The sequence below is a fragment of the Panthera onca genome, chromosome A1 (assembly GCF_046562875.1).
Source record: "Panthera onca isolate mPanOnc1 chromosome A1, mPanOnc1 haplotype 2, whole genome shotgun sequence".
NCBI lineage: Eukaryota > Metazoa > Chordata > Mammalia > Carnivora > Felidae > Panthera > Panthera onca.
Window position 1 is genome coordinate 240,447,708 of NC_138339.1, and position 26,859 is coordinate 240,474,566.

General features: G+C 45.7%; 1 protein-coding gene and 1 pseudogene across 1 annotated transcript; both read right to left on the reverse strand.

The window, feature by feature from the left end:
• Window positions 1-3,731: 3,731 nt before the first annotated feature.
• Window positions 3,732-11,787, reverse strand: LOC132680614 (eukaryotic translation initiation factor 3 subunit F pseudogene; annotated as a pseudogene).
• On the reverse strand, window positions 7,287-26,603 carry PTPN18 (protein tyrosine phosphatase non-receptor type 18). The gene is given in 15 exon segments (XM_060634248.3): window positions 7,287-12,051; window positions 12,260-12,334; window positions 12,763-13,336; window positions 13,977-14,135; window positions 14,220-14,330; window positions 14,411-14,444; window positions 15,350-15,492; window positions 15,706-15,768; window positions 16,355-16,423; window positions 23,478-23,524; window positions 23,628-23,715; window positions 23,795-23,871; window positions 24,368-24,476; window positions 26,004-26,231; window positions 26,334-26,603. Coding segments are annotated over 15 exon segments (2,115 nt in total). The 3' UTR covers window positions 7,287-11,983.
• Window positions 26,604-26,859: the final 256 nt, after the last annotated feature.

The following is a 26,859-nucleotide window of genomic DNA, read 5'->3' on the forward strand; positions in this document are numbered from 1 at the left end:
GATCCCATGCCTGTGCAGTGCACAGAATCTATGGTGTAGCACAGCAAAAAGCAGCAACCAGGTTATCTGCCCTCTGCATGCCCCTCTGTCCCCTGCTGATGAAAGGCCTTTGGCTGGTGCCTGCAGGGTCTTTTGGCCTTGGAGAGGCAGTATACCCACTTCCAAAGGTACTCCAGGAAGGGAGTGCTATGCACTCTGGGGCCAGTGTCCTCCTTCTCCCCTGGAGTGCATGCCACAGCTTCACTCCAAAGTCTCACACTTCCAAAAGCTCAGAATTTGAACTCCAAACGTTGTTTGCAACGTGACACTCAGTACCTCTTGCTCCCTAGTCCGTGGTCTGGAGAGGTTTTCCTCTTGGGTGAACCCAACGCTGCACTCTCTCAACCCCTGTCTCTTTCTCTTCCTTTTGCCTCTCTATGGAATGGGTTCTCTCCCCTCCACAGTACAGCTGTTTTTCTCTCTCCCAATTCATATCCGTGTACCTCTACCTGCCATGCTGTCTCCCTCCAACTGTGGAGATCCTTCTGCCAGTCTGTAGATGGATTCCCTGGGTATTCTAGGTGATCTGACCTCAATACTACTTTGCTTGAGGGACAAGAAAAGCCCAGGGTCTTCATACTTCTCCACCACCTTAACTCCTCTCCGTCTCCTCTTTCATTTCTGATTTCATTTATTTGGGTCTTTTCTTTTTTCTTTATGAGTACGGCTAAAGGTTCATCATTTTGTTTATCTTTTCACAGAGCCAGCTCTTTGTTTCATTCTTTTTTTTTTCTTTCCCTTTCTTTCCTTTTTTTTTTTTTCTTTTAGTTTGTTTGTTTGTTTGTTTTTTTCCATTTATTTCTGTTCTGGTCTTCGTTATTTAATTATTTCCTTCCTTTACTAAATTTGAGCTTTGTTTTGTTCTTCTTTTCTAGTTTTGTTAGGTATATGGTTAGATTATTTACTTGAGATTTTCTTGTTTCTTCAGGTAGGATTTTGTCATTATAAATTTCACTCTTAGCACTACTTTCACTGTGTCCCAAAGATTTTGGACTGTTATGTTTTCATTTTCATTTGTCTCCATGTATTTTTTAAAATTTCTTCTTTAATTTCTTTGTTTACTCATTGGTTGTTTCATAGCATGTTGTTTAGCCTCCACATGTTTGTGTTTTTTTCCAGTGTTTATCTTGTAATTGATTTCTAGTTTCAAAACATTGTGGTTGGTTGGGATGAGCCCTGGGTGTTGCGTGTATGTATCACATGAATCTACTCCTGAAGCCAAGAGCACACTGTATACACTTATGTTAGCTAATTTGACAATAAATTATATTTAAAAATTAAAATAATAAACAAGGATATAGAGTCACACAAAAAAGCATTGTGGTTGGAAAAAATGCTTAATATAATTTCAACTTTCTTAAATTTATTGAGACTTGTTTTGTGGCCTAACATGTAATCTATTCTGCAAAATGTTCCATGTGCACTTGAAAAAATTATATTTTGCTGTTTTGGGATGGAATGTTCTGTATTACTTATTAGGTCCATCTGGTCTAATGTTTTGTTGAGAGGAACTGTTTCCTTATTCATTTTCTGTCTGGATGATCTATCCATTGATTTAAGTGGGGTGTTAAATTTCCCTGGTATTATTGTATAACTGTCAATTTCTCCTTTTATATCTGTTAATATTTGCTTTATATTATTTAGGGGTGCTCCCATTTTGATTGCATAGGTATTTACAATTGTTATATCCTTTTGCTAGTTTCACCTCTTTGTCATTATGTAGTGCCCTTTCTCTTGTTACAGTCTTTGTTTTAAAGTCGATTTTGTCTGATCAAATATTGCTACCAATGTTTTCTTTTTTTTTTTTTCACTTCCATTTGCAAGGAATATCTTTTTCCATCCTTTCATTTTCTGTCTATACTTGTCTTTATGTCTGAAATGAGTCTCTTGTAGGCAGCATATGGATGGGTTTTGTGTTTTTATTTTAATCTAGTCTATTACCTTATGTCTTTTGATTAGAGCATTTAGACCATGTAAATTTAAATTAATTATTGATAGTATGTACTTATTGCTATTTATTGAATTGTTTTCTGGTTGTTTTTGTAGTTCTTATTTGTTTTTTCCTTCTTCTCTTGCTCTCTTTCCTTGTGATTGATGACTTTTTAACATTTTTTATTTATTTTTGGGACAGAGAGAGACAGAGCATGAACGGGGGAGGGGCAGAGAGAGAGGGAGACACAGAATCGGAAACAGGCTCCAGGCTCCGAGCCATCAGCCCAGAGCCTGACGCGGGGCTCGAACTCACGGACTGCGAGATCGTGACCTGGCTGAAGTCGGACGCTTAACCGACTGCGCCACCCAGGCGCCCCGATTGATGACTTTTTAAATGTAATGCTTGGCTTTCTTTCTATTTATTTTTTGCTATCTATTATATGATTTTGTTTTGTGGTGACCATATGGTCTATATGTAATGTCCTTAGTATATAGCAGTCTATATTAAGTTGATGGTCACTTAAGTTCAAACTCATTCTACCTTTTTTTTTTAAGTAGGCTTAAAAGATAAAATAAAAAAATAATAAATAAATAAATAAATAAATAAATAAATAAAAATGGGCTTCACACCATGGAGCCCTATGAGGGGCTTGAACTCACAAACCTGAGATCAAGACCTGAACTGAGATAAAGAGTCAAACACCCAATCGAATGAGCCACCCAGACACACCCCCAAACTCATTCTAAAAGAAGTCTTTTTTGCTCTCCTCCACATCTTATGTATATGTTATCATATTTTACATCATTTTATTTTCTGGGTCCCCTTAACTAATTTTTTAGATATAAATGATTTTACTACTTTCATCTTGTAACCTTAATGCTAGCTTCATAAGTGATTGCTTTACTACCTTTTCTGTATGTTAGCTTTTACTCATGAAATTATTTCCTTTCATAATTTTCTTCTAATTATGGCCTGTTCTTTCCACTTAGAGAATTCCATTTAACATTTCTTGTAAGGTTGGTTTAGTGGTAATTCCTTTAACTTTTGTTTGTCTGGGAAACTCTTCTTCTCTCTTTTGATTCTTAATTCTACCTTGCAAGGTAGAGTCTTCTTGGTTGTAGGTTTTTTTCTTTCAGCACTTTGAATATATAATGCCTGCAAAATTTCAGCTGAAAAATCAGCTTTAGCCTTATAAGGTTTCCCTCATAAATAAGTAGTTGCTTCTCTCTTGTTTCTTCTAAAATTCTCTCCTTATCTTTAATCTTTAACATTTTCATTGTTATGTGTCATGGTGTGGAAATCCTTGGGTTCATCTTACTTGAAACTCTCTGTGCTTCCTGAACCTTGATGTCTGTTTACTTCCCCGGGCTAAGGAAGTTTTCAAGTATTATTTCTTCAAATATTTTTTTGCTCCTTTCTCTCTTCTTTTTTCTGGAATCCCTATAATGTGAATATTTGTGTGATATTATCCAAGAGATCCCTTAACCTATCCTTGTTTTTTAAAACCCTTGCCAGGGGCGCCTGGGTGGCTCAGTCGGTTGAGCGTCCGACTTCAGCTCAGGACACGATCTCACGGTCCGTGAGTTCGAGCCCCGCGTCGGGCTCTGGGCTGATGGCTCGGAGCCTGGAGCCTGCTTCCAATTCTGTGTCTCCCTCTCTCTCTGCCCCTCTGCCATTCATGCTCTGTCTCTCTCTGTCTCAAAAATAAATAAACGTAAAAAAAAATAATAAATAAAACCCTTGCCCTCTTCAGAGGGCATCTTCGTAGAACAGCTGAAGCTGATGTGGACATGGCTGGGACAGTCCTAAGCTCTCTGTGCTGAAGGTATACTGAGGTTTGCACCTGTGTTACCTAGGCAAGATGGCTGGAGCTGTTTCAGTATGCGTTCCAGTATGCACCATGCCAGGGATTTTTCTAGTATGTGCCATGCTGGGACTGCCTTGGTAGGATGGCTGTGGTTGGTATGGGCTAGGAGCCTGGGGCCCACTGAGGCAGTAGACCAGCTAGGATGCCCAAACCCTACTCCTGTCCATGCTGTCATGGTGGAGGGAAAATGGTAATCATGGAACTCCTTAGTCCCTCTGATCCAGAGTGAGTTTTAGCTGCTCCCCTGCCATTTGGCAGAGTTCTAGGGCTGAATCCTTTATATTCTAGTTTCTCTCTCTCTCTCTCTCTCTTTCTCTCTCTCTCTTCATCTACAAAGGTAGGCTATGTTTATTTAGAGTCACAAGTAGTTGACTCAGTCTGACTCAAACCACGAGGAAACCATCCTGTTTCACTCCATTCTGGTCCTAGGGTGGCCAAGCCTGGCAGGAGTACTGCTTAGGGCCCATTTGAAGGTTTACAAGTTTCTCACTGAGGACAATCTGTGACCGTGTGAGAGTGGTCAGGTAGATCACCATCAACAGGTCATTGATGTTGCTATTGAGCATGGTCTCAAAGTTATCAGGAATTATCCTGGGCACTTAGTTAACCAGACTCATCAAGAAGTGGCCCACAGTATTGTCACCTGATACCTTTCCAGACAGCACATCCTCTGCATACTGCAACACTGTGCTCAGGGCATCCTATATGCAAGCCAATGTCCCTCATACTTGCTGAAAGTCGCTTGAGAGTCTGATCACCTGGTTGGGGCTAAAACAGGACTCCATGATCAGCTCAACTCAATGTGTTTAGTCATAATGTGCATATTTCACTAATAGAGGTATGAACATCACCCCCTTGGTCTTCCCAGGGACACCATTAAAGTGCTGAAATAGGCCTTGATGCTCACATGGCCAATCTCAAGGCTCATGTCCACAATGAGGTGAATGGGGTTGGGGGCTTCCCCGTGTAGTACTCATGGATCAGCACAGAATCCTCTGTAATGTCATGGCCTGAAGCATCCCAGGCTAGGATGAGCTCATTTGGGCTTTCTTATATGATTCATACATGTTCTTAGTGAATTCCAAAAGTCCTCTCTACTTTTTTGAAGCCCAGCGATTAATTTTATGACTATTATTCTAAATTCTTGTTCCGTTATATTGCTTAAATCGTTTTTTGATCAATTCATTAGCTGTCGCTACTTCCTGGAGTTTCTTTTGAGGAGAATTCTTCTGTTTCGTCATTTTGGATAGTCCCTGGAATGGTGCAGAACTGCAGGGCTCTTCCCCTGTGCTGTCTGGAGTAACTTGTGTTTGCAGGCGGGGCCGCAGTCAGACCCAATGTCTGTCTCCAGCCCACCGCTGGGGCCACAGACTGGTGTGTACCTTATCTTCCCCTGTCCCAGGGGCAGGATTCACTGTGGAGTGGTGTGGCCCCTGTCTGGGCTACTTGCACACTGCCAGGCTTGTGGTGCTGCTTTGATGGGATCTGGCATATCAGCCAGGGTGGATCCGCAAAGTGCACAGGGGTGGGAGGGGCAGGCTTAGCTTGCTTTGCCCTTGGTGGTCCCCAGCGGGAGGGGCCCTGCAGCACTGGGAGGGAGGCAGGTAGATCTGTTGGAGGGATGGATCCACAGAAGCACAGCGTTGGGTGTTTGCGTGGTGCAAGCAAGTTCGTGAGGGGAACTGGTTCCCTTTGGGATTTCGGCTGGGGGATGGGAGAGGGAGATGGCGCTGGCCAGAGCCTTTGTTCCCCCACCGAGCTGAGCTCCTCCAGGGCTCAACACCTCTCCCTCCCAGTGTCCTCTCGCCCTCCCGCTCGCTCTCCAAGCAGAGCTGTTGACTTTTAACATTCCAGATGTTAAGTCCCGCTGGCTGTCAGAACTCACGCAGTCCAGCCCCTCCGCTTTTGCAAGTCAGACTCAGGGGCTCTGCCTTGCCAGGCGGGCTGCCCCTCCACCACCCCAGCTCCCTCCCACCAGTCCGTGTAGCTCACACTGCCTCTCCACCCTTCCTACCCTCTTCCGTGGGCCTCTACGCTTGGCTCCAGAGAGTCCGTTCTGCTAGTCTTCTGGTGGTTTTCTGGGTTATTTAGGCAGAGGTGGGTGGGATCTAAGTGATCAGCAGGACAGGGTGAACCCAGCGTCCTCCTATGCCACCATCTTCTCGAGAGCCCCCTTGAGATGCCAATTTCAAGTCTACATTGTTACCTGTGCTGACTGGCTATAAATTGGAGGTTCCCACAACCCCCTCCTTAGGTTTCATTAATTTGGTAGAGTAGCTCACATAACTCAGGAATAACAATTTACTTACTAGTTTAAGGATTTATTACAAAGTATATGAATGAGCAACCAAATGAAGAGATACATACAGTGAGGTCCAGAATAGTCCCAAATGTAGGACTTTCTGTCCCTATGGCGTTTAAGGCGTGTCACCACCCCAGAATGTGGATGCATGCTGGTCTACGAGCCTGTAAGCTATCCAAACTGGCAGTTCAGGGATGTTTTTGAAGGTTCATTGCGTAGGCATGGCTGATTAAATTACTGGCCATTGGTGACTGGATTTAATAATCTCCAGGTACCACCTCACCTCACCTCACAGCAGGTCAGGGGTGGGGCTGAATGTTCCAACCCTTTAATCATATGGTTGGTTTCCCTGGCAACCAGCTTCCAAACTTAGTTACTTAGAGGCTGTCAGCACAGAGCCTGAGGTGGGGCTTCAACTCACTGACTGGGAGATCATGACCTGAGCCGAAGTCAGATGCTCAACCAACTGAGCCACCCAGGTGCCACCCAGGCCCCCGCCCCCAGTTACTTTTTGCAGGTAAAAGTCTTGATATCTTTTTATGCACTTTTGGAAGGCATCCAGTTAATTTGCTTCTGACTAAATTTCATTACATTCAGTGACATCTTTAAAAGTGGCTGCTCCCTTTTGCAGGAGTTACTAACTGTATTTATTAACTCAGAGGAGAAAATACTTACATTGTAATGCATTCCAATTCAGAATAATGGAAAATATACAGCAAGAGCCTTGGTCTTTGCCAAAGCCCCACGGAAAGCATTTTGAGTTCTTTCTGTTTAAGTATTCAATATAAGAGCATTTGCCCTGTCTAACCCCAATTGAGGCTCTGTTCAAATGCAGGCACAGTTATACTTTAGAGCTCTTTCTCACCAACAGTCTTCCTTTCTTATTAATTTCAATAAATATTCACTGACCCAAAACTCTGCTAAACCCATGGGGGAACACAGAAATTTTTAAAACTGGGGTCTTGTTCTCTAGTGTAAGTTAAGCGAAATAATATGCAAATTCTTATTTCTGGTATTTGAAGTAGCGCTTGGGGCTGAAGAGGTCATGGCAGTCAGCCTGTTAACCTTGTCAGTTGTCAATCCCAGAACAGAAAGACAGACAGACCTCTCTTTTTTCTTCTTAATGTTTATTTTTGAGAGAGAGAGAGAGACAGAGAGAGACAGAGAGAGAACATGCAGAAGCAGGGGAGGGGCTGAGAGAGAGGAAGACACAGAATCTGAAGCAGGATCCAGGCTGTCAGCACAGAGCCCAACACAGGGCTTGAACTCATGAGCCATGAAATCATGACCTGATCCAAAGTCAGACACTTAACCAACTGAGCCACCCAGGCGCCCCAGGACAGATCTCTTGGAGAAGTCTTCCTTAAAGCAAGGTTACACGGCTGTAGGTATGTTTGAAATCTATGGCATCCCACTGAAATCACTTTTCAAATGCACTTTGTGTTTATGTTTGGACAGTCTGCAGTTATTAAACCATCTGAAATTGATTTGAATGCTGGTATGGCTTAACAAACACTTATCTTTCTCATATTTTCCTAAGTATTTATGTCCCCTGGACCAAGTTGTATATTATAAGAGAAATGTGCCATAAAATAAATAAAACAATTATCACTTACTAGATAATTCATATATTGACCTTATGTTTGTTTTGAGCTTTGGGCCTTAGTTCTTAGGAGCTTTTTATATGTCAGAAAATTAGCCTTTTGTTTGATCTCAGTTGTAAATTTTTTTCACATTTGTCATTCATTTTCTGACTGTGCTGACGGTAATTTTTGTGAGGTTGAAATATTTTTAAGTATTAAAATTTATTTACATTTCTTTTGGGCTTCTGATTTGTCTTTCCATACTTAGCAAGGACTGCTGCAGTCCAAGATTATAAGGAAAATTTCCCATAATTTCTTCTAATACTTATGGTTTAATATTTTATATATATATAAATATATTATATATATACTTTAATGTTTATTTATTTTGAGAGAGAGAAAGCATGATTCGGGGAGGGGCAGAGAGAGAGGAAGAGAGAGAATCCCAAGTAGGCTCTGCGCTAATCAATCTGGGGCTTGATCTCACGAACTGTGAGCTGAAATCAAGAGTTGGACACTTAACTGGCTGAGTCACCCAGGCGTCCCTAATATTTTATATTTAAATCTGATACATTTAGGATCTGTACTGCTCTAAGGTATGATGTATGGCTCAAACTTTTTTCCTAAACGACTACTTATCTCAATAACCTATGATGAGTAAACCATTTTTCTGCCCACTGACTTAAAATACAACTCCTAACCAAGACTAGGACTACCTAGAATTGTTTTATTTTGGGAATAATCCATGAAAAAATAAGAAATCTCCTTTTCTATGTGTGTTACAAAAAATCTAGATTCACTCTTGCTCTGATTAAGCATTCGTGTGGTAGCCCTGTGATAAAAGTAACATTTTCCTCCATTTACAGAGTAGGAAACTCACTGAACCAGAGAGAAACTGAAAACTTGCTCAAAATCATAGCACTGGTAAGTGACTGAATCCAAGCTATTAATCACTATGATACAGGCCAACTTAAAGACATATCAAATGATGTTGTGTTCAGTGCAGTTATTCATGGCTTCTGTAAAGTGGGGATAACAAACTTACCTGTGTGCATGAATTGCTCTGGAGATCAATCATTCAGGCCATGTTCATACCAAGCACTCAGTGCTAGCTATTTATATTCATTTAATGATTTAGGGCTTCTGTAGCTAAGAGCCATATATTTCTATACCACCAAACAGTGAGACCTAAATCTAGGTGTGAATCTCAAACTAACAGCCATCTTCTCTGAGTCTCCTCTGCATCTGCAAAATGGGATCGGTGGCAATACTTACTCATAAATATTATTTTACAGATTAAATGAGATAAAATATGGAAATGGCCCCACCCAACACTCTCCTGCATGTTCTGCCTTGCAAGCCTACAGACTTTCTATGTTGCTGATCACCTTCCTCAGATAATCAAAGCAGGAAAACCCTTCATTCAGTCTTGAATGGGCTGCTAAGAATTAAAAACAGTTCAACCTTAGACTTAGTCAACAAGAAAATCTTACCTACAAATGTCTACTGTATCCCATAGTCATAGTGTCTGGCAGGAAACTGGGCTGAGTGGGTACTGGCCTCAAAACAGACCCCAGAGACCAATACTCTAATTGGCATGGATTTCCCTCCCCTGAGGAGGGAAATATGCCTCTTCCTTCTGCCATGGGCTGCTTCTCTTCCAAGATACTGCTGTTTTTCCCCTTCTGGTCTCTGGAGCCAAATGAACTGGCTGGTGAGGCCAGTTTATACTCTAAATGACACCTCAACTTTCCTCTTTTACCAGCAGCCTTGGGTCTCCCTTCCTGCCTCTTTCCATAAAGGTCAGCTCCAATTTCTGCCTGACAGTTTGGACTCCAGGTGATGCTGGCCTCCCGTTCCCCATTAAACTGGGGAATCCCTAGGTTTCTCTGCAAATTCCTGGGTTCTGCTGGTTCACTGCATCTTGTGCAGAGACCTTACAGCACTTGACAAATTAAGTCCAATGCCAGCAAGCACCAAGGCAAGTTTCACTTCCTTTTACCAACACTCAAAGGGCAAATGACTTGTCTCAGAACCAATATTGAATACAGGGGCCCAGACATGATTATGGTCTAACATTTATCAAGCATAAGCTCCTGAACTAAATCTTTATATTCTCTCTTTTACTGAATTCTCACAGTAACTGTGAGCGGTGTGGGTGTGGCTGGGCAGGTGGCAGGTGGCAGGTGAAGGCCTCAGTGGCCCATGCTCATCACAGACACAGGATACTTTCCAATAGCTTTGGAAGGGCACTGTGCTGGGGAAGAGTGGCTGGGAATCCACCTGAATGAACTAGACATTGTTAGGAAGATAAGATGGAGAGAGAGGTTCACAGAGCAAGATCAGGGTTTAGGAGCATCAAGTATAAATTTACTCTTGTCTTTCTGTCCACCTGGGGTTGTCTGGTTTAAAATCTATCTTGATGAAGGACTGTTTGTTTTGTCTGGGTGGCTCATTTTTGTCTGTCCAGCTGGAGATCTCTCTGGCTCACAGAGTGTCTACCTGCCTAGTTGGAGATCTGTCTGGCTGCAATCCTTCTGGCCGAGGGTCTGTGGTTGTGTCTAGCCAGGGGTCTTCCTGAGGATCTTGTGAGGTTGAGATTCAGTCTGTCTGGAGTTCATTTATCCAGCTATCTACTTGGAGGTTTATCAGCCGATCTGGCTACAGACTGATCTGTCAGTCTGGGGTCAGTCCATCTGTCTGTGAGGCTAGATGTCTGTCTCACTAGCCATAGATTTGTGCCAAACTGGTGCATCTGGCATCCAGTTCAATGGCTGGGGGTCTGTCTGGCTAGGGGTCTCTGTGAGCAGCTCAGAATCAGCCTGGTTTGGGGTCTTTCTGTCTGACTAGGGTCTGTCTAAATAGGGTCTGACTTGTTGGGGGTACATTCATCTCTCCAGATGGGGGTCCACCTGTTCCTCTGGTTTGGGTTCTATCTGTCCAGCTTGGCTTGGGGGTCCGTTTATCTCTGACTGGGCATAGTGTCTCACTGTCTGGCTGGGGTCATCTGTCATGTGTCTGATTAGAAGTTCATCCATCCAATGGGGCCCTATCGGTTAGCAGGGATCTAGCCTATTCAAAGGACCTGCTGATTTGCAACGTACACCCGGCTGGTAGATGGTCTGGACAGTGGGCCATCTGTCTAGCTTAGGATGTTTATCTACCTGAGGGTCCATCTACTTTTCTGGCCTGCTGACTGCTTGGGGATCTACCTGGAAGTCTTCCCAGATGGTGGTGCATCAATCTGTCCGCTAAATTGTGGGCTTTGTGGAATTGAGGAGTTGGTGGGGACTAACCACTTGTCTAGAAGTCCACCTATCTGCCTGGTTGGAAGGCTGTCTGGCTGGTTGGGGTGTCTGTGCAATCAAGGGTCTATCTGGCTGGCTAGGAGTCCATCTGGCTACTTGGGAGTCTGTTTGACTAGGTCAGTCTGCCCACTTGGGGGTGGGTCTGTCTAGCTAAGAGGATGTCTGTGTGTCTGTTCAGCTAAGGATTTGCTTATGTCTGTCTGGGAGTCTGTCCACCTAGGGGTCCATCTGACTGGTATCTGGCTAGCTGCCTATCTGGGAGAGGGGTCTTTTTGATGGTTTCTCTTGCTGGGCGTGATCTGTCAAGGTGTTGGTTGATTAATCTGACTGGAGGTCCATCCATCCGGCTGTGGACTGTCCTCTGAAATCTGGCTGTCTAGGTGTATGGTTATGTATTTGTCCTGATTGGGGGCCCATCTGACTGTGTAACCCATCTGGGGATTTTTTACCTGTCTGAAATCAGTCTGCTTGGTTATTATGCCTGGCGTGGATCTGTCCAAATGATGGGGGGCAGGGAGGAGCAGCCAGCAGTCCTTTTTAGGGCCCACCCATTTCTCTGTGTCCAGCTGAATGTCTGAGCGAGGGAGACTCAGATACTGAGATGAACTAGTCCATTATGTGGTGATGGGGGCAGTTTCCAGAAGCCCATCTGTCCATCTTCTCTTTCACACCTGGGGGAACTTGCCTAGTACCCTGGGGTTGGGCCCATCCTGATGTTTATTATTGAATCTGTTCAGTGTGGTCTCACTAGCCATTATCTCCCAGCTACCTCCCCCAGCCTCAGGCCCTGAATGCTATAATCACTGGGGCAAAGCCCCGTATTTCCACCCTGAGAAACTTTTATTTTGATCCAGGACCATCATTCCCATTCCCAACACTTCGCACAGCAGAGAATGGCCGTCAGCAGTCCAGGTGCCCATGTGGGGCAACAGGCAGGCAGGGGTGCAGCACTCACACCTGGGTCCACTCAGCAGGGGGGTCCCGGGGCCCTTTAGGCCTTCCAATGCGCAGGTTGAAGCCTGGAAGAAGGGCACCGTGGGTTTCGTGGAGAAGCTGAGGTGTGGACATGTGTGGAAGGTCATCCTCAAGCCTTCAGGCCCTTGTGATTTACTGCAGCCACATCCACAGGACTCGGAGAGTGGGAGCCCCATGCCACTATCGCTAAACCCCCAACACCTGGTTTTCAGTCCAAGCTGCGGTATCCCAGCAACCCAGGCTTTGACTTACCTAGCCCACCGGTCTGAGCTCCATCCGTCACGTCCTCGTAGGCGTCAGGCCCAGCGGGGCTTTGGTCAGCCAGAACTGTGGGCAGAAAACCACCCCCCACCCCCACGGATCGATTCAGGCAGCCCCGTGGAGCTCTGGAACCCACCCGGGGCAGAGCCTCATCCTCCAAGCTCCCAGGGGTTGGGGGTGGGGGCCTGGGGGCCGGCGCGGTAGGGGCGGGGCCAAAGGCCACCTCCGTCCGGACGAGCTGGTGTCGCCAGAGAAACGGACCCAGACTTAGGGCCGCGGCTAGGCCTGGGGCACTTCCGGCCGAGCCGGGGCGGGCAACAGTCCCAGAGGCGCGGCCGGAGAGGCACCGACGTCAGCCTTGGCCGTGACCAGGCCGGCCTTAGGGGCGGGGGTCCTCGAGGCCGCGGGGCCCTCCACACCGGCCACACGCCGTCTGGCGCAGGAGCAGGCGGGCGCCGGCCCTCCCAGCCCACACCCCGGCGGCCCGGACTCACCGCGCCCGGGCGGCGCCCCCTGCGCCTCCTCTGCGCGCGCCTGCGGCCGCCGGGCGCGCGGCAGCACCTGGCTGTAGAGCGGCGCCTCCTCCGCGCCGCGCCCCCGCGCCCCCGCCTCGGGCCCCGGGGGCGCCCTGCGCTTCTGCACCACCGCGTACGTGTCCGTGTCGGCCATAGCGGGCGCCGGGGACCCGGGCGCCGAGATGCTCCTGCGGGCGGGGCGGGCAGGCGGGCGGGGAGGAAGTGAAGACGCCGAGCTCGAGGAAGGAGGGGGTGGGGAGCGCTCGCGGCGCGCAAACCGCCCGCTTCCTTCCCGCCCGAGGCTGCTGGCGGGTCGGGAGCGGGGGAGCGGGCGGGTTTCCGAGGCGAGAGGGAGGGGCCTCTGGGTGAGGGGCGTCTCGCTGTGCGTCCGGAGGGCCCGGCTAGTTAGGTGGATGGAGGGAAGGGGCCAGCCTGGCGGGTGGAGGGCGCAGCGTATTGGTATTGCGGGGTGGTCCTGTCGTGCAGATGTTTGAATAAAGGAATGAGGAAGTGGCTTGTAGAGGGGAGGGAGGGACGGCCTCAAGATGGAGAGCTAGTCTTAAAGAGGAGGGGTGACATCTCTGCTGCAAAGGAAGGTTGGGTCCGTGCCCCCAGCACCTGACACGACGCCTGACAAGTGGGCTGCATCAAGAAATATTTGCTAAGTTAATGACCGGGGAAGCAAGGAAACGGCTAACATTGAGGCGAGCCTTAGAAGCAGAGGCAATGAGATCTCTGGGATCAAAGTGTCGTCTTGGGGCAGGTTCCCAGAGTGCAGGCAAAGAGCGAGCCAGTGAATGTTTGGTAAATTGAACAGCAGGGAAGGGGCCGGTGTTGAAAGGGTGAGGAAAGGGTTACCTTGGGCATGAGAAATTGGAAAGGGAAGAATGAGGAGATAGGGCTGGGTGCCTGAGGACCTCACCAGGCTAATGGCGTGTGGTGGGAAGGATCCGGAAGGAAAGGGCGTCGTCATAGAGTGGGGTACAATTCTGGGGAAGGACAGGAGGGGAAGGCTGTGAGGCGTGGAGGAAAGTTGCCAGACCCCTGATGGAAGTCACCATGGACTCTGGGGGGTAAGCTGAGGCGGAGTCTGATAAGGTCACAAGGAGGAGAACAAAGGTAGTTATCATAGTCAGTCCCTGCTCCCAGAGGGAGTCCAGGGGCTAGATGCTGCAGTGATGGTGTCCACAGACCTCTGCTCTGGTCCTAGTCTCTGAGGGTGTTTGATGGTGGACAGGAAGACAGTAGGCAGGAGGCCTCGGTACCTCCTTGAAGTTCTGGTAAAGGGGGCTGGAGGTTTGGAGTGCTGAGAAGAACTTCTGAACCACCAGGTTCCTGTTCCTGTACTCCTCCTCGTGGGGGAAGAAGAATCATCAAAAAGGGAAGACAAGAGGAAGAGGCATGTGTCCTTGAATTGAGGAGACTAAGGCTCTCACCTTTGTCTGCACAGCTACAGGCCGCTGCTTTCTCATCTCCAAGACCACACCAAAGAGGCTGCAGTTAGGTGGGATCATGTGGGGCGGAGAAAGAGGACACATGAGCAGGACCTGGTGGCCATGGGGCCTGCACTGCACCCAAGCACACATGCCCTATTCATACCTGGGTCAAGAGCACCTGTTTAATCCACAGTGCACGGGACACCTGTTCACCCACAACCTGCACTGACAAGCAAGAATAAGAGTAAGCTGGGTCAGGACCTGCCCACAACCCCTCTTGTATGAGGCATTTGGGGTTTTCAGTGAGGGTCCTAACTGGGGATCCCCTGCAGCACATTTTGATTCTCAGAATCCCCCAATTACAATTTAAAAGAAAACGCTTTTTAATTGTTTAACATTTGTTGAGCATCAACTGTGTGCTTACTCCCCAGCAGGCAGTCGGTGCCCAATAAATGCTAAATTTCAGTTGATGTGGTGTGAGCAGTGTAGCCTCAGGTTTCTCAAGAGGCACTCAGTGCTGATGCATAGGGGCACTTGTACCCCAATGTTTATAGCAGCACTTTCAACAATAACCAAATTATGGAAAGAACTTAAATGTCCATCACCTGACGAATGGATAAAGAAGTTGTGGTTTATATATACAATGGGATCCAACTTGGTAATGAGAAAGAATGAAATATGGCCTTTGGTAGCAACATGGATGGAACTGGAGAGTGTTATGCTCTCTGTGAAATAAGTCATACAGAGAAAGACAGATACCATATGTTTTCACTCTTATGTGGATCCTGAGAAACTTAACAGAAGACCATGGGGGAGGGGAAGGGGGGGGAGTTGGAGAGGGAGGGAGCCAAACCATAAGAGACTCTTAAAAACTGAGAATAAACTGACGGTTGATGGCTGGTGGGAGGGAGGGGAAAGTGGGTGATGGGCATTGGGGGGGCACCTGTTGGGATGAGCACTGGGTATTGTATGGAAACCAATTTGACAATAAATGTCGTATTAAAAAAAAAAAAAAAGAGGCACTCAAACTGCAAGACTGGCTCCAAGTTCTGCACTGGCCTCCCTGCCTCCCTCCCCCACTCCCAATCACCTCTGTCTCACCAGACTCCCATAAAACCCATTTCTTGAACCTGCAGTGGACACAGAGGGGCCTGGGGCCATATCCCTGGAGGTGATGGGCTTCCTTCGCCATGGTGAGCACATGTTCAGGATTGCTAGTGACTCCTCTGTCTGGCCAGGACATATATTGCAGCTGGTACACAGATCAGCATTCCTGAAACACAGGAAAAGAGGGACAAATAATTAAAAAAAAACATTTATGAGTACCTACTACATGTCAGGCTCAATTCTAAACATCTTTCATTTAAATCCAACAGATAATAACTGAGAAGATAAGTACTATTGCTAATGCCCATTTGACAGATGAGAAAATGGAGACAGAAAACAGCTCTCCCCATATGGGAGCCTCCTCCTCCCTTTTCAGTACCTTCTGAAAGGTGACCTAAAGTGCCCTGAGTATGATGTCTGTGTTCAGCCATGTCTCCCTTGTCTGAGGATGTGGGGCAGGTGGGAAGAGAAGGGAGAACAAAGACTACAGGTGCCAAAAGACATTTACAGAAAACAAAACATTTCTGATTAAAAATCAAAGTCAAACAACATTATTTTTAAAAGGCATTCAGCTCAAACATCCCCCATGGCTTTCCTGAAGGAAACATTTGATGGAGGAGGGAAAGAAGAAATATGATTAAACACCCCAGAAAGCTCATTTATAGTGAAAAAAAGAGATTTCTTTTGTTCTACAAGAGTTTTATTGCACTTCTCATGTACCAACTGTATGTATGACTTGAGGTGACAGATTTTCCTGACTTTTGAAATGTTAAGGGAAATAAGGATTTTAAGAACTTAACAAGGCACATTTGTATAACAGAGATAATCATGCTCATAGTTAAAATGCAAAATGAATGCATGTATTGAGTTCTGACTATTTGCATACTAATAAGTGTGAGGGGGCTGTGGGAAAACTGTTCATCCTTTCAGGCTCAGCCCAAAAGCCTTCCATCCTGAGAATCTTCTGTGAAACCTCCCTAACATTCAAGACTCCATAAAACACTGTTCCCACCTCTGCTCCAGCTTACCAGCACGATGCAGAATAGTCCAATCTGTAGTGGTTCCTGTTCTTGGTCCCAGTAACGCTCACACTTTTTCTTCAAAAAGGTAAGGGAGAAAGGGCAAGGAATGAAGAGGGGCAGTCTGCTTTAGAGTTCTAGCTCATTACGTCCACACTCCCACAGGACACCTCAGGCATTGCTGTTGGAAGCACAGACAGCTGCAGCTATAGTGCAGGCCAGCTGGCAGAGCCTTGTCAGATTAAACACACACAGACATAGTGGTGACTTGAGCTTCTGACTATGCAGGAGGAAGACAGGCCAGAATATTCTCATACTGTAAGCAACTAAAAAACTGGATATGTTTTTTATGAGCCGCTGTTTTCAGACATTGGACCACAGGCATTGCAGGATTGTGATCACTGAACAAAGGGAAACACATGGGTTAAATCTTATGACTACTCCAGCTTACTCCCTAGAGGCAGTCACCAGGCTGCAGGACATGGGGAGTCCAGAGATCCCACCGAGTTGAGGAGCCAGAGATTATGGCTAAGGGAGGAGAAGGCAGCTAGAATTTGAAGGGCAGAGTCCTGGAAAGAACAGAGATATGCAAACAAAAGTAAACAAACAAACCTCCAGAAGTCTGCATATGGTCCCCTTGACTATTTTTAGCTGAGTAATAATCTGAGAAAATATGTCATGAAACTAGGCAAGAATAACTTCCCAAGAAAGGAGAATAACTAGGAACCTATAAGATGAACATTCCCTGCAATGTTCATAATGGGACAGAAATAATTTACATTCCTTCCAGCCTGAGTGGAGAGACCTGACTGACTATAAGGGCATTCAGTAGGGAACCAAAAAAAGACCACACTTTAGGAGTAGAGTGAAATTAGTTCCAGAATAAAGGCCACTCTAGACCTGCCCTACAAAAGCTTAAAAACAAACCTTAAAATGATCAAACATCAAAAAGTAACTACCCTCCAGAAAAAGTCCAACACTCTTTAAAGGAAGACAATAAAATCCAACAGTGACCTGTGTAAAATTAAAAATGTCAAGCGTCCGATAAAAATTTACTAGACACACTAACAAACAACAAAATCCTTAACCAGGAGAAAAATCAGTGAAGACAAGATCCGGCAGGGATGAGGAAAGAATAGACCTTTAAACAGTTTTTAAAAACATTTTAATTATACTTGAAGATGAAAAGGCAAACATGAACATGATGAAAGTGAAACAAAAGGTATAAAGAAGACCTAAATGGAACTTCTAGAGAGGAAAAATAAAATACATAAAATAAAAAATTCACTGTCTAATAGATTAGACATAGAAGAAACGGTTAAAAAAAGACCATGACGACATAGCAATAGAAACTATTTAAAGTGGAAAAAAGAAAAAAAGACTGGGGATAAAAGGAACATCAGATAACAAAAAGAAACAAAAGTCAGCCAAACTGGCAAGGAAGAAGTCAAATCTTCACTATTTGCAGATGACATGATACTCCATGTAGAAAGCCTGAAAGCCTCCACCAAAAATATTGCCAGAACTTATTTCAGCAAAATCACAGGATATAAAATCAATGTACAGAAAACTATTGCATTTCTATACACCAATAATGAAGCAGCAGAAAAAGAAATCAAAGAATTGATTCCATTTATAATTGTGCCAAGACCCATAAGATACCTAGAAATAAGCCTAACCAAAGAGGTAAAAGATCTGTACTCTGAAAACTATACAAGGCTTATGAAAGAAATGAAAGAGGACACAAAAAACTGGAAAAACACTCCATGCTCACAGATTGGAAAAACAAACATTGTTAAAATGTCTATACCCAAGGAAATCTACATATTTAATGCAATCCCTATCAAAATACCAACAGCATTTTTTCACAGAGCTAGAACAAACAATCCTAAAATTTGTATGGAGCCACACAAGATCCCAAATAGCCAAAGCAACACTGAAACAGAAATGCAAAGCTGGAGGCACCATGATTCTGGACTTCAAGCTATATTACAAAACTATAGTAATCAAGGCAGTATGGTACTGGCACAAAACAGACACAGAGATCAATGGAACAGAATAGAAAACCCAAAAATGGGCCCATAACTATATGGTCAACTAATCTTCAACAAAGCAGGAAAGAATATCCAATGGAAAAATGACAGTCTCTTCAACAAATGGTGTTGGGAAAATGGGACGGCAACATGCAGAAGAATGAAACTGGATCCACAAAAATAAATTCAAAGTGGACGAAAGACCTAAATGTGAGACGTGAAACCATCAAAACCATAGAGGAGAATACAGGCAGCAATTTCTTTGACCTCAGCGGGAGCAACTTCTTACCAGACAAATCACTGGAAGTAAGGGAAACTAAAGCAAAAACGGAGTATTAGTGTTTCATCAAGATAAAAAGCTTCTGCACAGCAAAGGAAACACTCAACAAAACTAAAAGGCAGCCTACGGAACGGGAGAAGTTATTTGCAAATGACATATCTGATAAAGGGTTAGTATCCAAAATCTACAAAGAACTTATCAAACTCAGCACCCAAAAAACAAATAATCCAGCTAAAAAATGGGCAGAAGGAATGAATAGACATTTTTCCAAAGAAGACATCCAGATGGCTAACAGACACATGAAAAGATGCTCAACACCACTCATCATCAGGGAAATACAAATCAAAACCACGATGAGATGCCACCTCACACCTGTCAGAATGGCTAAAACTAACAGCATGGGAAACAACAGATGTTGGTGAGGATGTGGAGAAAGAGGAACCCTCTTGTACTGTTGGTAGGGACACAAACTGGTGCAGCCACTCTGGAGAACAGGATGGAGGTTCCTCAAAAAGTTAAAAATAGAACTACCCTATGACCCAGCAATTACACCAGTAGGTATTTACCCAAAGGATACAAAAATACATATTCAAGGGGGTACATGCACCCCGATATTTATAGCAGCATTGTCAACAGTAACCAAACTATGGAGAGAGCCCAAATGTCCATCGACTGATGAATGGATAAAGAAGATGGGGTATATGCATAAAATGGAATATTATTTGGCCATCAAAAAGAATGAAATCTTGCCATTTGCAATGATATGGATGGAGCTACAGTGTATTATGCTAAGTGAAATAAGTCAGACAAAGACAAATATCATATGATTTCACTCATGTGTGGAATTTAAGAAACAAAACAGATGAACATAGGGGAAGGAGGGAAAAGAGAGAGGGAAGCAAACCATAAGAGATTCTTAACTATAGAAAACAAACTCAGGATTGATGGAGGGAGGTGGGTGGGGAGATGGGCTAAACGGGTGATGGGTATTAAGGAGGGTACTTGTTATGATGAGCACTGTGTGTTATATGTAAGTGACGAATCACTAAATTAACTCCTGAAACCAATATTACACTATATGTTAACTAACTAGAATTTAAATTAAAATTCAAAGAAAAGAAAAAGAAATGTCTGTTTATGCCTTCTGTCCATTTTTTAATTGGATTATTTGTTTTTTGGCTGTTGACTTGCATCAGTTCTCTATATATTTTGGATACTAACTCTTTATTGGATATGCCATTTGCAAATATCTTCTCCCATTCAGTGTAGGTTGCCCTTTAGTTTTGTTGTTGTTTCCTTTGCTGTACAGAAGGTTTTAATTTTGCCACAGCAATCAGAAAGAAAAGGAAATAAAAGGCACCCAAATTGGTAAGAAAGAAGTCAAACTTTCACTATTAGCAGATGACATGATACCCTATGATCCAGTAATCACAGTACTTGGTATTTGAGAATATGAAAGAATATGAAAACATTAATTCAAAATGATATATGCACCCCTGTGTTTATTACAGCATTATTTACAATAGCCAAGTTATGGAAGCAGCCCAAGTGTCCATCAATAGATGAATAGATAAGGAAGATATTCAGCCACAGAAAAGAATGAAATTTTGCTATTTGCAACAACATGGATGGATCTAGAGGGTACAGTGCTAAGCGAAGTAAGTCAGTCAGAGAAAGACAAATACCACATGATTTCAGTCACACGTGGAACTTAAGAAACAAAACAAATGAACGAAGAAAAAAAAAAGAGAGAAACCATAAAACAGACTCAAATATAGAGAACAAACTGATGATTACCAGAGGGGAGGTGGGGAAGGGGGAATGGGTAAAATGGGTAAGAGGGATTAAGAGTATGCTTATCTTGATGACCACTGAGTAACGTATAGAATTTTTGAATCACTGTGTTGTACACTGTAACTAACACTGTATGCTAACTACACTGGAGTTAAAATAAAAAATTAAAAAATTAAGTAAAAGATAACCTAAAGCAAAAATAATAGCAGTGTATGGTAGAGTATTTCATATTTAGAATTAAACCCTATGGCAACAATAACATGAAGCATGGAATGGGAAAATTGAAATATGCTACAGTTCTTATATTTTAAATGAAATGGTATAATATTATTTACTGTGATAAATTAGACCTAACTTGTAAACTCCAAAGCCACCACTAAGTACATAATACAAAGAGGTATAGCTAATAAGTCAATAATGACTATGAAATGAATTCATAAAAATTCTCAGTCTGAAAGAAGACAGAGAAGAAGAATGAAGGGACAAAGAACAGATGGAACAAATAGAAAACAGAAAGATGGTAGGTTTAAATTCAACATTACTGATAATTATATTAACAACTAAATACTCCAATTAAAGGCAGAAATTGTCAGACTGAATACTAAAGTAAGTCCCTACAATATGCCACCTACATGACACTTTAAAAATAATGATGGGGGTGCCTGGGTGGCTCAGTCTATTAAGCATCTGACTCTTGATATTGGCTCAGGTCATGATCTCACGTTTAGTGAGATCAAGTCCACAGTGGGGCTCTGCGCTGAGAACTCAGGGCCTGCTTGGGATTCTCTTTCTCTCTCTTTCTGCCCCTCCCCCATGCACGCACACACACACTCTCTCTCTCTCTCTCAAAATAAATAAATAAACTCAAAAAAATAAAAATGAGGATGAACATAGATTTTTTTAAAAAGTAAAAGAATGGAAAAAGATATGCACACCTGAATAACTTAAATGGCTGTATTAATATCAAAGTACACTTCAGAAAAAGGAATATTACCAGAGATAAAAAGATACCTTACATATTGGAAAAGGGATTGATTCATCAGGAAGACATAATCCTAACTGTATATGTACTCAATTACAGATTTTTAAAATAACTGAAGCAGAAACTGACAGAACTGAAAAGACAAACCAGATAATTTTAAAATTAGAAAATTTCAATATTATTTCAGCAAATAAGGCAAGTAGACCCCCTCCGAAAAGGCCACACAAAACATAAGACTTAAATAACATTATACTAATTGTCAATTATAGAACAGCTGGAGACTTCACTCCTCTCTCAGCGATTGATAGAACATTTAGAGAAAAGTAATCAGTTAAGATTTATAAAACACAATGAAGATACACAAATATTAAAATGTCTTTCAACAAAGACACAGTAAATTTGACTGACTTGATATTTATAGATCATTCCGCCCAACAAAAGCAGAACACACATTCTTTCTGAGTGCCAGAGTATTTACCAATATAGACCATATTCATAGCCATAAAACAAGTTTCAGTACATTTAGAAAGATTGAAATCATATAAAGTTGTTCCTTGACCATAGTGGAATTAACTAAAAATAACAGGAAGATATATGGGAAAATCCTCAAATATTTGGAAACTAAGAACAACTGTGGTAAAATACCACGAGTCAAAGAAGAAATCACAAGGGAAATTAGAAAATATTTTGAACTAATTGGAGAAGACACAACTTATCACGTTTGGGAGATGTAGCTAAAGCTTAAAGAAAAGTGAATAACACTAAATGCTTATACATAAAAAAAAGAAAAATTTCAAATCAATGATGCAAATTTAAGAAATTAGGAAAATAAGAGCAAGTTAAACCTAAATAACCTTTAGGAAGGAAAAATGAAGAAGAGAAGATATTAATGAAATAGGAAATGAAAAAAATAAAGAAAATGAGTAAAACCCAAAGCTGCTTCTTTGAAAAAAAATTAATACAGCTGATAAACCTCTGGCCCAGAGATGGCTAACATTTCCTATAAAGGCCCAGATAATACATAACTACTTTACACTTTGTGAGCCATTCAATCTACCCATCTTGAAACTACTGAAATCTGCCATTGTAGTATGAAAGCAGGTACACATGATATATAAACATATGAGTATGGCTATATTCTAACACATTTTATTTACAAGAAAAAAAAAGAAAAAGGCTGCAAGACAGACCTACTACAACAGCTAAAGTTTGCTCATCTTCACTCTAGCCAGACTGACTTAAGGAGTGGCAGACACCGACCACAAATTACCAAAGTCAGGAATGAAAAATGGACGTCACTACAGATTGTGCATACTCCATGATCAGCCATTCGCCCGGGGCAGTACTTACCCACCCCACAACCCTGTCCATGCAGGCCAGAATGCAGAATCATGTGCCTTCGATGCTGATATATGTTTACTGAGGAACTAATTTATGCTAACAGGCAAAATAAAGATCCCTGCCCTCCTGGACTTTCCTTCTTATCAGGAAGATGGAGAATAAACATTGTGTAGATTACCTTGTATGCTAGAAGTGGGAAGAACTGTGAGGCAAAAAGGAAAATAGGACAGGGAAGGAGAGTGGGAGTTCTGGGAGTTTTAAATGATGTTAAGATCCAGGAAGGTCTCATGGAGGAAGTAGCCTTGAATGTTCCAGGCAGAGGGAACAGCCAAGGCACAGGCTCTGAGGCAGAGCCATCCCTGACACATCTGAGGAACAGCAAAGGCCAAACTGGCTAGAGCAGAGTGAAGGAAGGAGAGGCAAAAAGACATCAGAGCTGTACCAGGGAAGCCAGAGTATAGGACCTGATGGTCTATGGTGCAGATTTGGGGTGGGAAGCCCAGCAGTAGAGGGGTTGTGAACACTGCAGGGATAAGCACCATGAATAAGACGAAAGACAGCAACAAAAAAAATTAAAGAGCAATAGTGGAGTCACTCCAAGAACTGGGCCTTTCAGTACTAGCATTAGGGAGGTGCTAGCAAGATTTCTCTCACCTTCTCCCTGCACAAGGAAATGCATCCTAGAGAGCTGAGAACACCTACCTGCCCATTCTCCATTTCTCGACATGCCTTTAGGATCACGGAGACACGAAAGATAAGGGGAGAGAGGAATGATTGGGGACAGGAAAAACAAGGCCAAGGGAGGACTCAGAATGTTAGCTCCCCCCGCCCCCCCAAAGCTAACCTTGAACCCAAACTCCCAGACCAGGCGCCAGAAGTCTAGCAAGGGGTGAGGCAGGGGTCCCTGTGTGGTAATATAGGCCCGGCTTCCGTCTGCTCCCTGATAAAGGCTAAGTTCACCACCCAGATCCTGTTGTCACCCCCACCATGTCCACCCTGTCCCTGACTCCCAGCCTGACTTGGATGAAGTTGCCATTGATGTAGTGGCCGTGTCCCTCCTCCTGGAGCAGGGACAGGACCACTGGTGCCTGATCATCTGCCAGTGGGAGAGATGAGAAAAGGCACCAAGCCCCTGACAGCCTCCTGGATGAAAGCCAGCAGGGATGTTGCACACGCAGCAGGGGTCCACCTAGGTACACTCATGAGCTGCTCAGGAGAAAGGCAGCCACGGGAGTGCCTGGGTGATTCAGTTCATTATGCCTCCCGCTCTTGGTTTCAGCTCAGGTCATGGTCTCAGAGTTGGTGAATTCCAGTGGAGCCTGGAGTGGGGCTCCCACAGGTGGCAGCATGGAGCCTGCTTGGGATTTTCTCTCTCTCCCTCTCTCTCTCTCTCTGCCTCTCCCCTGCTCACACTGTCTCTCTCAAAATAAATAAAAATAAACTTAAAAGAACAAAAGAAAGAAAGGCAGCCACTGCAAGGATTGGCAAGGACCTGGGAGGGAGTGCTCTGGGAGCAAACTGGGGTGGACTGGACTGTGCTGCGGTGAGGGGTGGGTGCAGAGCCCCATCTACTCCTGAAAGCCCCGACTTACATGGAAGCACATCTTTGTGGTGGTTTTTCCTCACATTCCCTGGCCGACTGCCAGCCTGGGTGGAGTGCACAGGCTCAGTCTTCCATGTGGCTAAGCAGGCCTGGATGTCCTGGTTGGGAGGCACACCAAGCAGACCAGGGGAGGGAGAAGGAAAAGAGGAACCAGATCAAAGTCCTAGGGCACAGAGTGGCTTGTAGGGACACAAAGCACGTGGCCTGTGAGAGGCGAATGCAGACTTTTCCGGAAAGCACGGTGCAGGGCTAATGGTAGTGGCCACGCGCCTTCTCTGTGCCAACGGCATTGAGTCATCGCCAGGTCTTCCCCAAGTGGATACGTAGGTATCCACCGCGTAGGTAAGAAAGCTGAGGCACCACCCCACATGGTTGAGTGACTTGGCAAAAGTCCCCTCCCCCCCCCCCCCACCCCCGGAAGCGGCACAGTGAGGGCGGCATTCAGACCTCTCTGCATCTACCCTATACACCCAATTGTATTGTATTGCAAACAATAACTGTAACGTAGTATGTATTTAACAAGCATGATATATGATACATATAACAATATACACTGTATACGAATTATAACGTATAACATTACTTATGTAACAAAATATTACAGATACCTTGTTACTGTTAGATTGTTATTAGTGGCGACTGTATTACTATCCTCCTCAGCTACTCATAATCAGAAGATGATAAGTAACACCTACCAAATGCCTACGATGCTGCATTACCGTTCCCTATGCACGGCTTGCACCTCCCCCCTGTAACGTTGAGAGTGTTTATAACTAGTGACAAAGACGCCTACAAAGTGAGCGCTCAAGATGTGCTAGGCGCTCTTTTAACCTACACCAGTTCCTCACGCCCCTTTAGTCGGCAAGGGCCGCATTTCACCCGAGGAGAAACCAACGCCAGAGGGGCCACGTGAAGCACCCGAGGCCACAGCGTCTATCCGAGCGCAGCGACCACACCCGCCTCAGCGGGGCCTCTGCGCTCTTCCCCCAGCCGTTTCCTTCCCAGAGAGGCCCTGGTGATCAGCTTCCAGCTTGAGCCTGCGCCTGCCTGCCCTTGCTGCGCCGTCTTCTGCTGCTGCCCAGCCCGGCAGTGGGACGAGGTCACGGGAGCCCGGAGTGTGCGCGGTTCCGGAGCGGGACGCTGTCACGAGAGCCAGGGGCGTGCGCGGTTCAGAAGCGGGACGCTGTGACGAGAGCCAGGAGCGTGGGCGGTTCCGGAGCGGGATGCGGTCATGGGAGGCAGGGGTGTGCGCGGTTCCGGAGTGGGACGAGGTCTCGGGAGCCAGAGGTGTGCGCGGTTCCGGAGCCGGACGAGGTCATGAGAGCCAGGCGTGTGCGCGGTTCCAGAGTCGGACGCCGTCACGGGAGGAAGGGGTGTGCGCGGTTCCGGAGCGGGACCTGGTCATGAGAGCCAGGGCCGTACGCGGTTCTGGAGCGGGACGAGGTCACGGAAGCCACGGCTGTGCGCGGTTCCGGAGCGAGACGCGGTCAGGAGAGCCAGGGCTGGGATGGGCGCGGTCCAGCCAGGCAGTTAGTGGATTCGCCTTCTGGGGCCCTGCAGGCGGAGGGCGAAGACAGAGACAGGGGAGAGAGTGACAGAGCCGTGCTGGGGAGAGAACAACTTACCTCGAGGCCGGGAGACAGCCCCGGACGCCGACAGAGGGAGAGACGGAAGGAGGGCAGACCTCCAGACTGTCCAGGACTGGGAGCCGAAGCGCACCGTCTGGCGGTCCGCTCTCGCCCGCTCACGCTGAACTCGCCGGCAAGGGCCACCCCCTCCCGGCAGCCCGCCTCCAGCTGCTCCCGGACGCTTCGCTCCGCGCCACGTCCCACCTGCGGCTCAGACGCCGCGGGCTAGCTGTGTCGTGTCGGAGGACTGAGCCCCGAGCCAGTAGCCAGTAGCCAGCATGCTGGAGGCGCGGCTGGCGGCGGAGGCCCCGCCTCCGGCCTTGCGACCCAATGGAATCGCGCGACAGCCAGCAGGGCGCGCCCCTCGGCCAAGGCGGTCCGGAGCTCGCCCTGGTAGCGCCCGCAGGCCCCGGGACCCGTAGCAGCCAGCGCGGCGGGTCGCCTGCGGCTGTGCGGCGGGACCGAGTCCGGCGCCCGCGCCTCGCTTGGTCTGCGCGCGGGGCACGTCGGGTGACACCGCACAATCCCGCGGACGCTTCCTCTTGCTTGGAAGCCCGGGGCCAACCTTCCGAGTGCCCGCGTTCGGTAGATGGCCATTCGTTCTCGCCTGGCCTCCCCCGTCGGGTCTCCCTGAGACATAGACTGGGCTCCGAGCCGGAGTGGTGCTGCAGTTGTGAGTGGACACGGTCGCCGAGATCGAGCTGCCACTCTTGCCTCGAGGACCCTGGGTTGGGGGTGTTCTTCGCCCGTGCGCTCTGGCGGGGCCCGAGAGAGGTCGCAGGAGGTTGCGGGGGTGGGGGTGGGGGGGATGGGTGACACCTGTGCACCCGTGCTGTGAGAAAGACCTAATGGA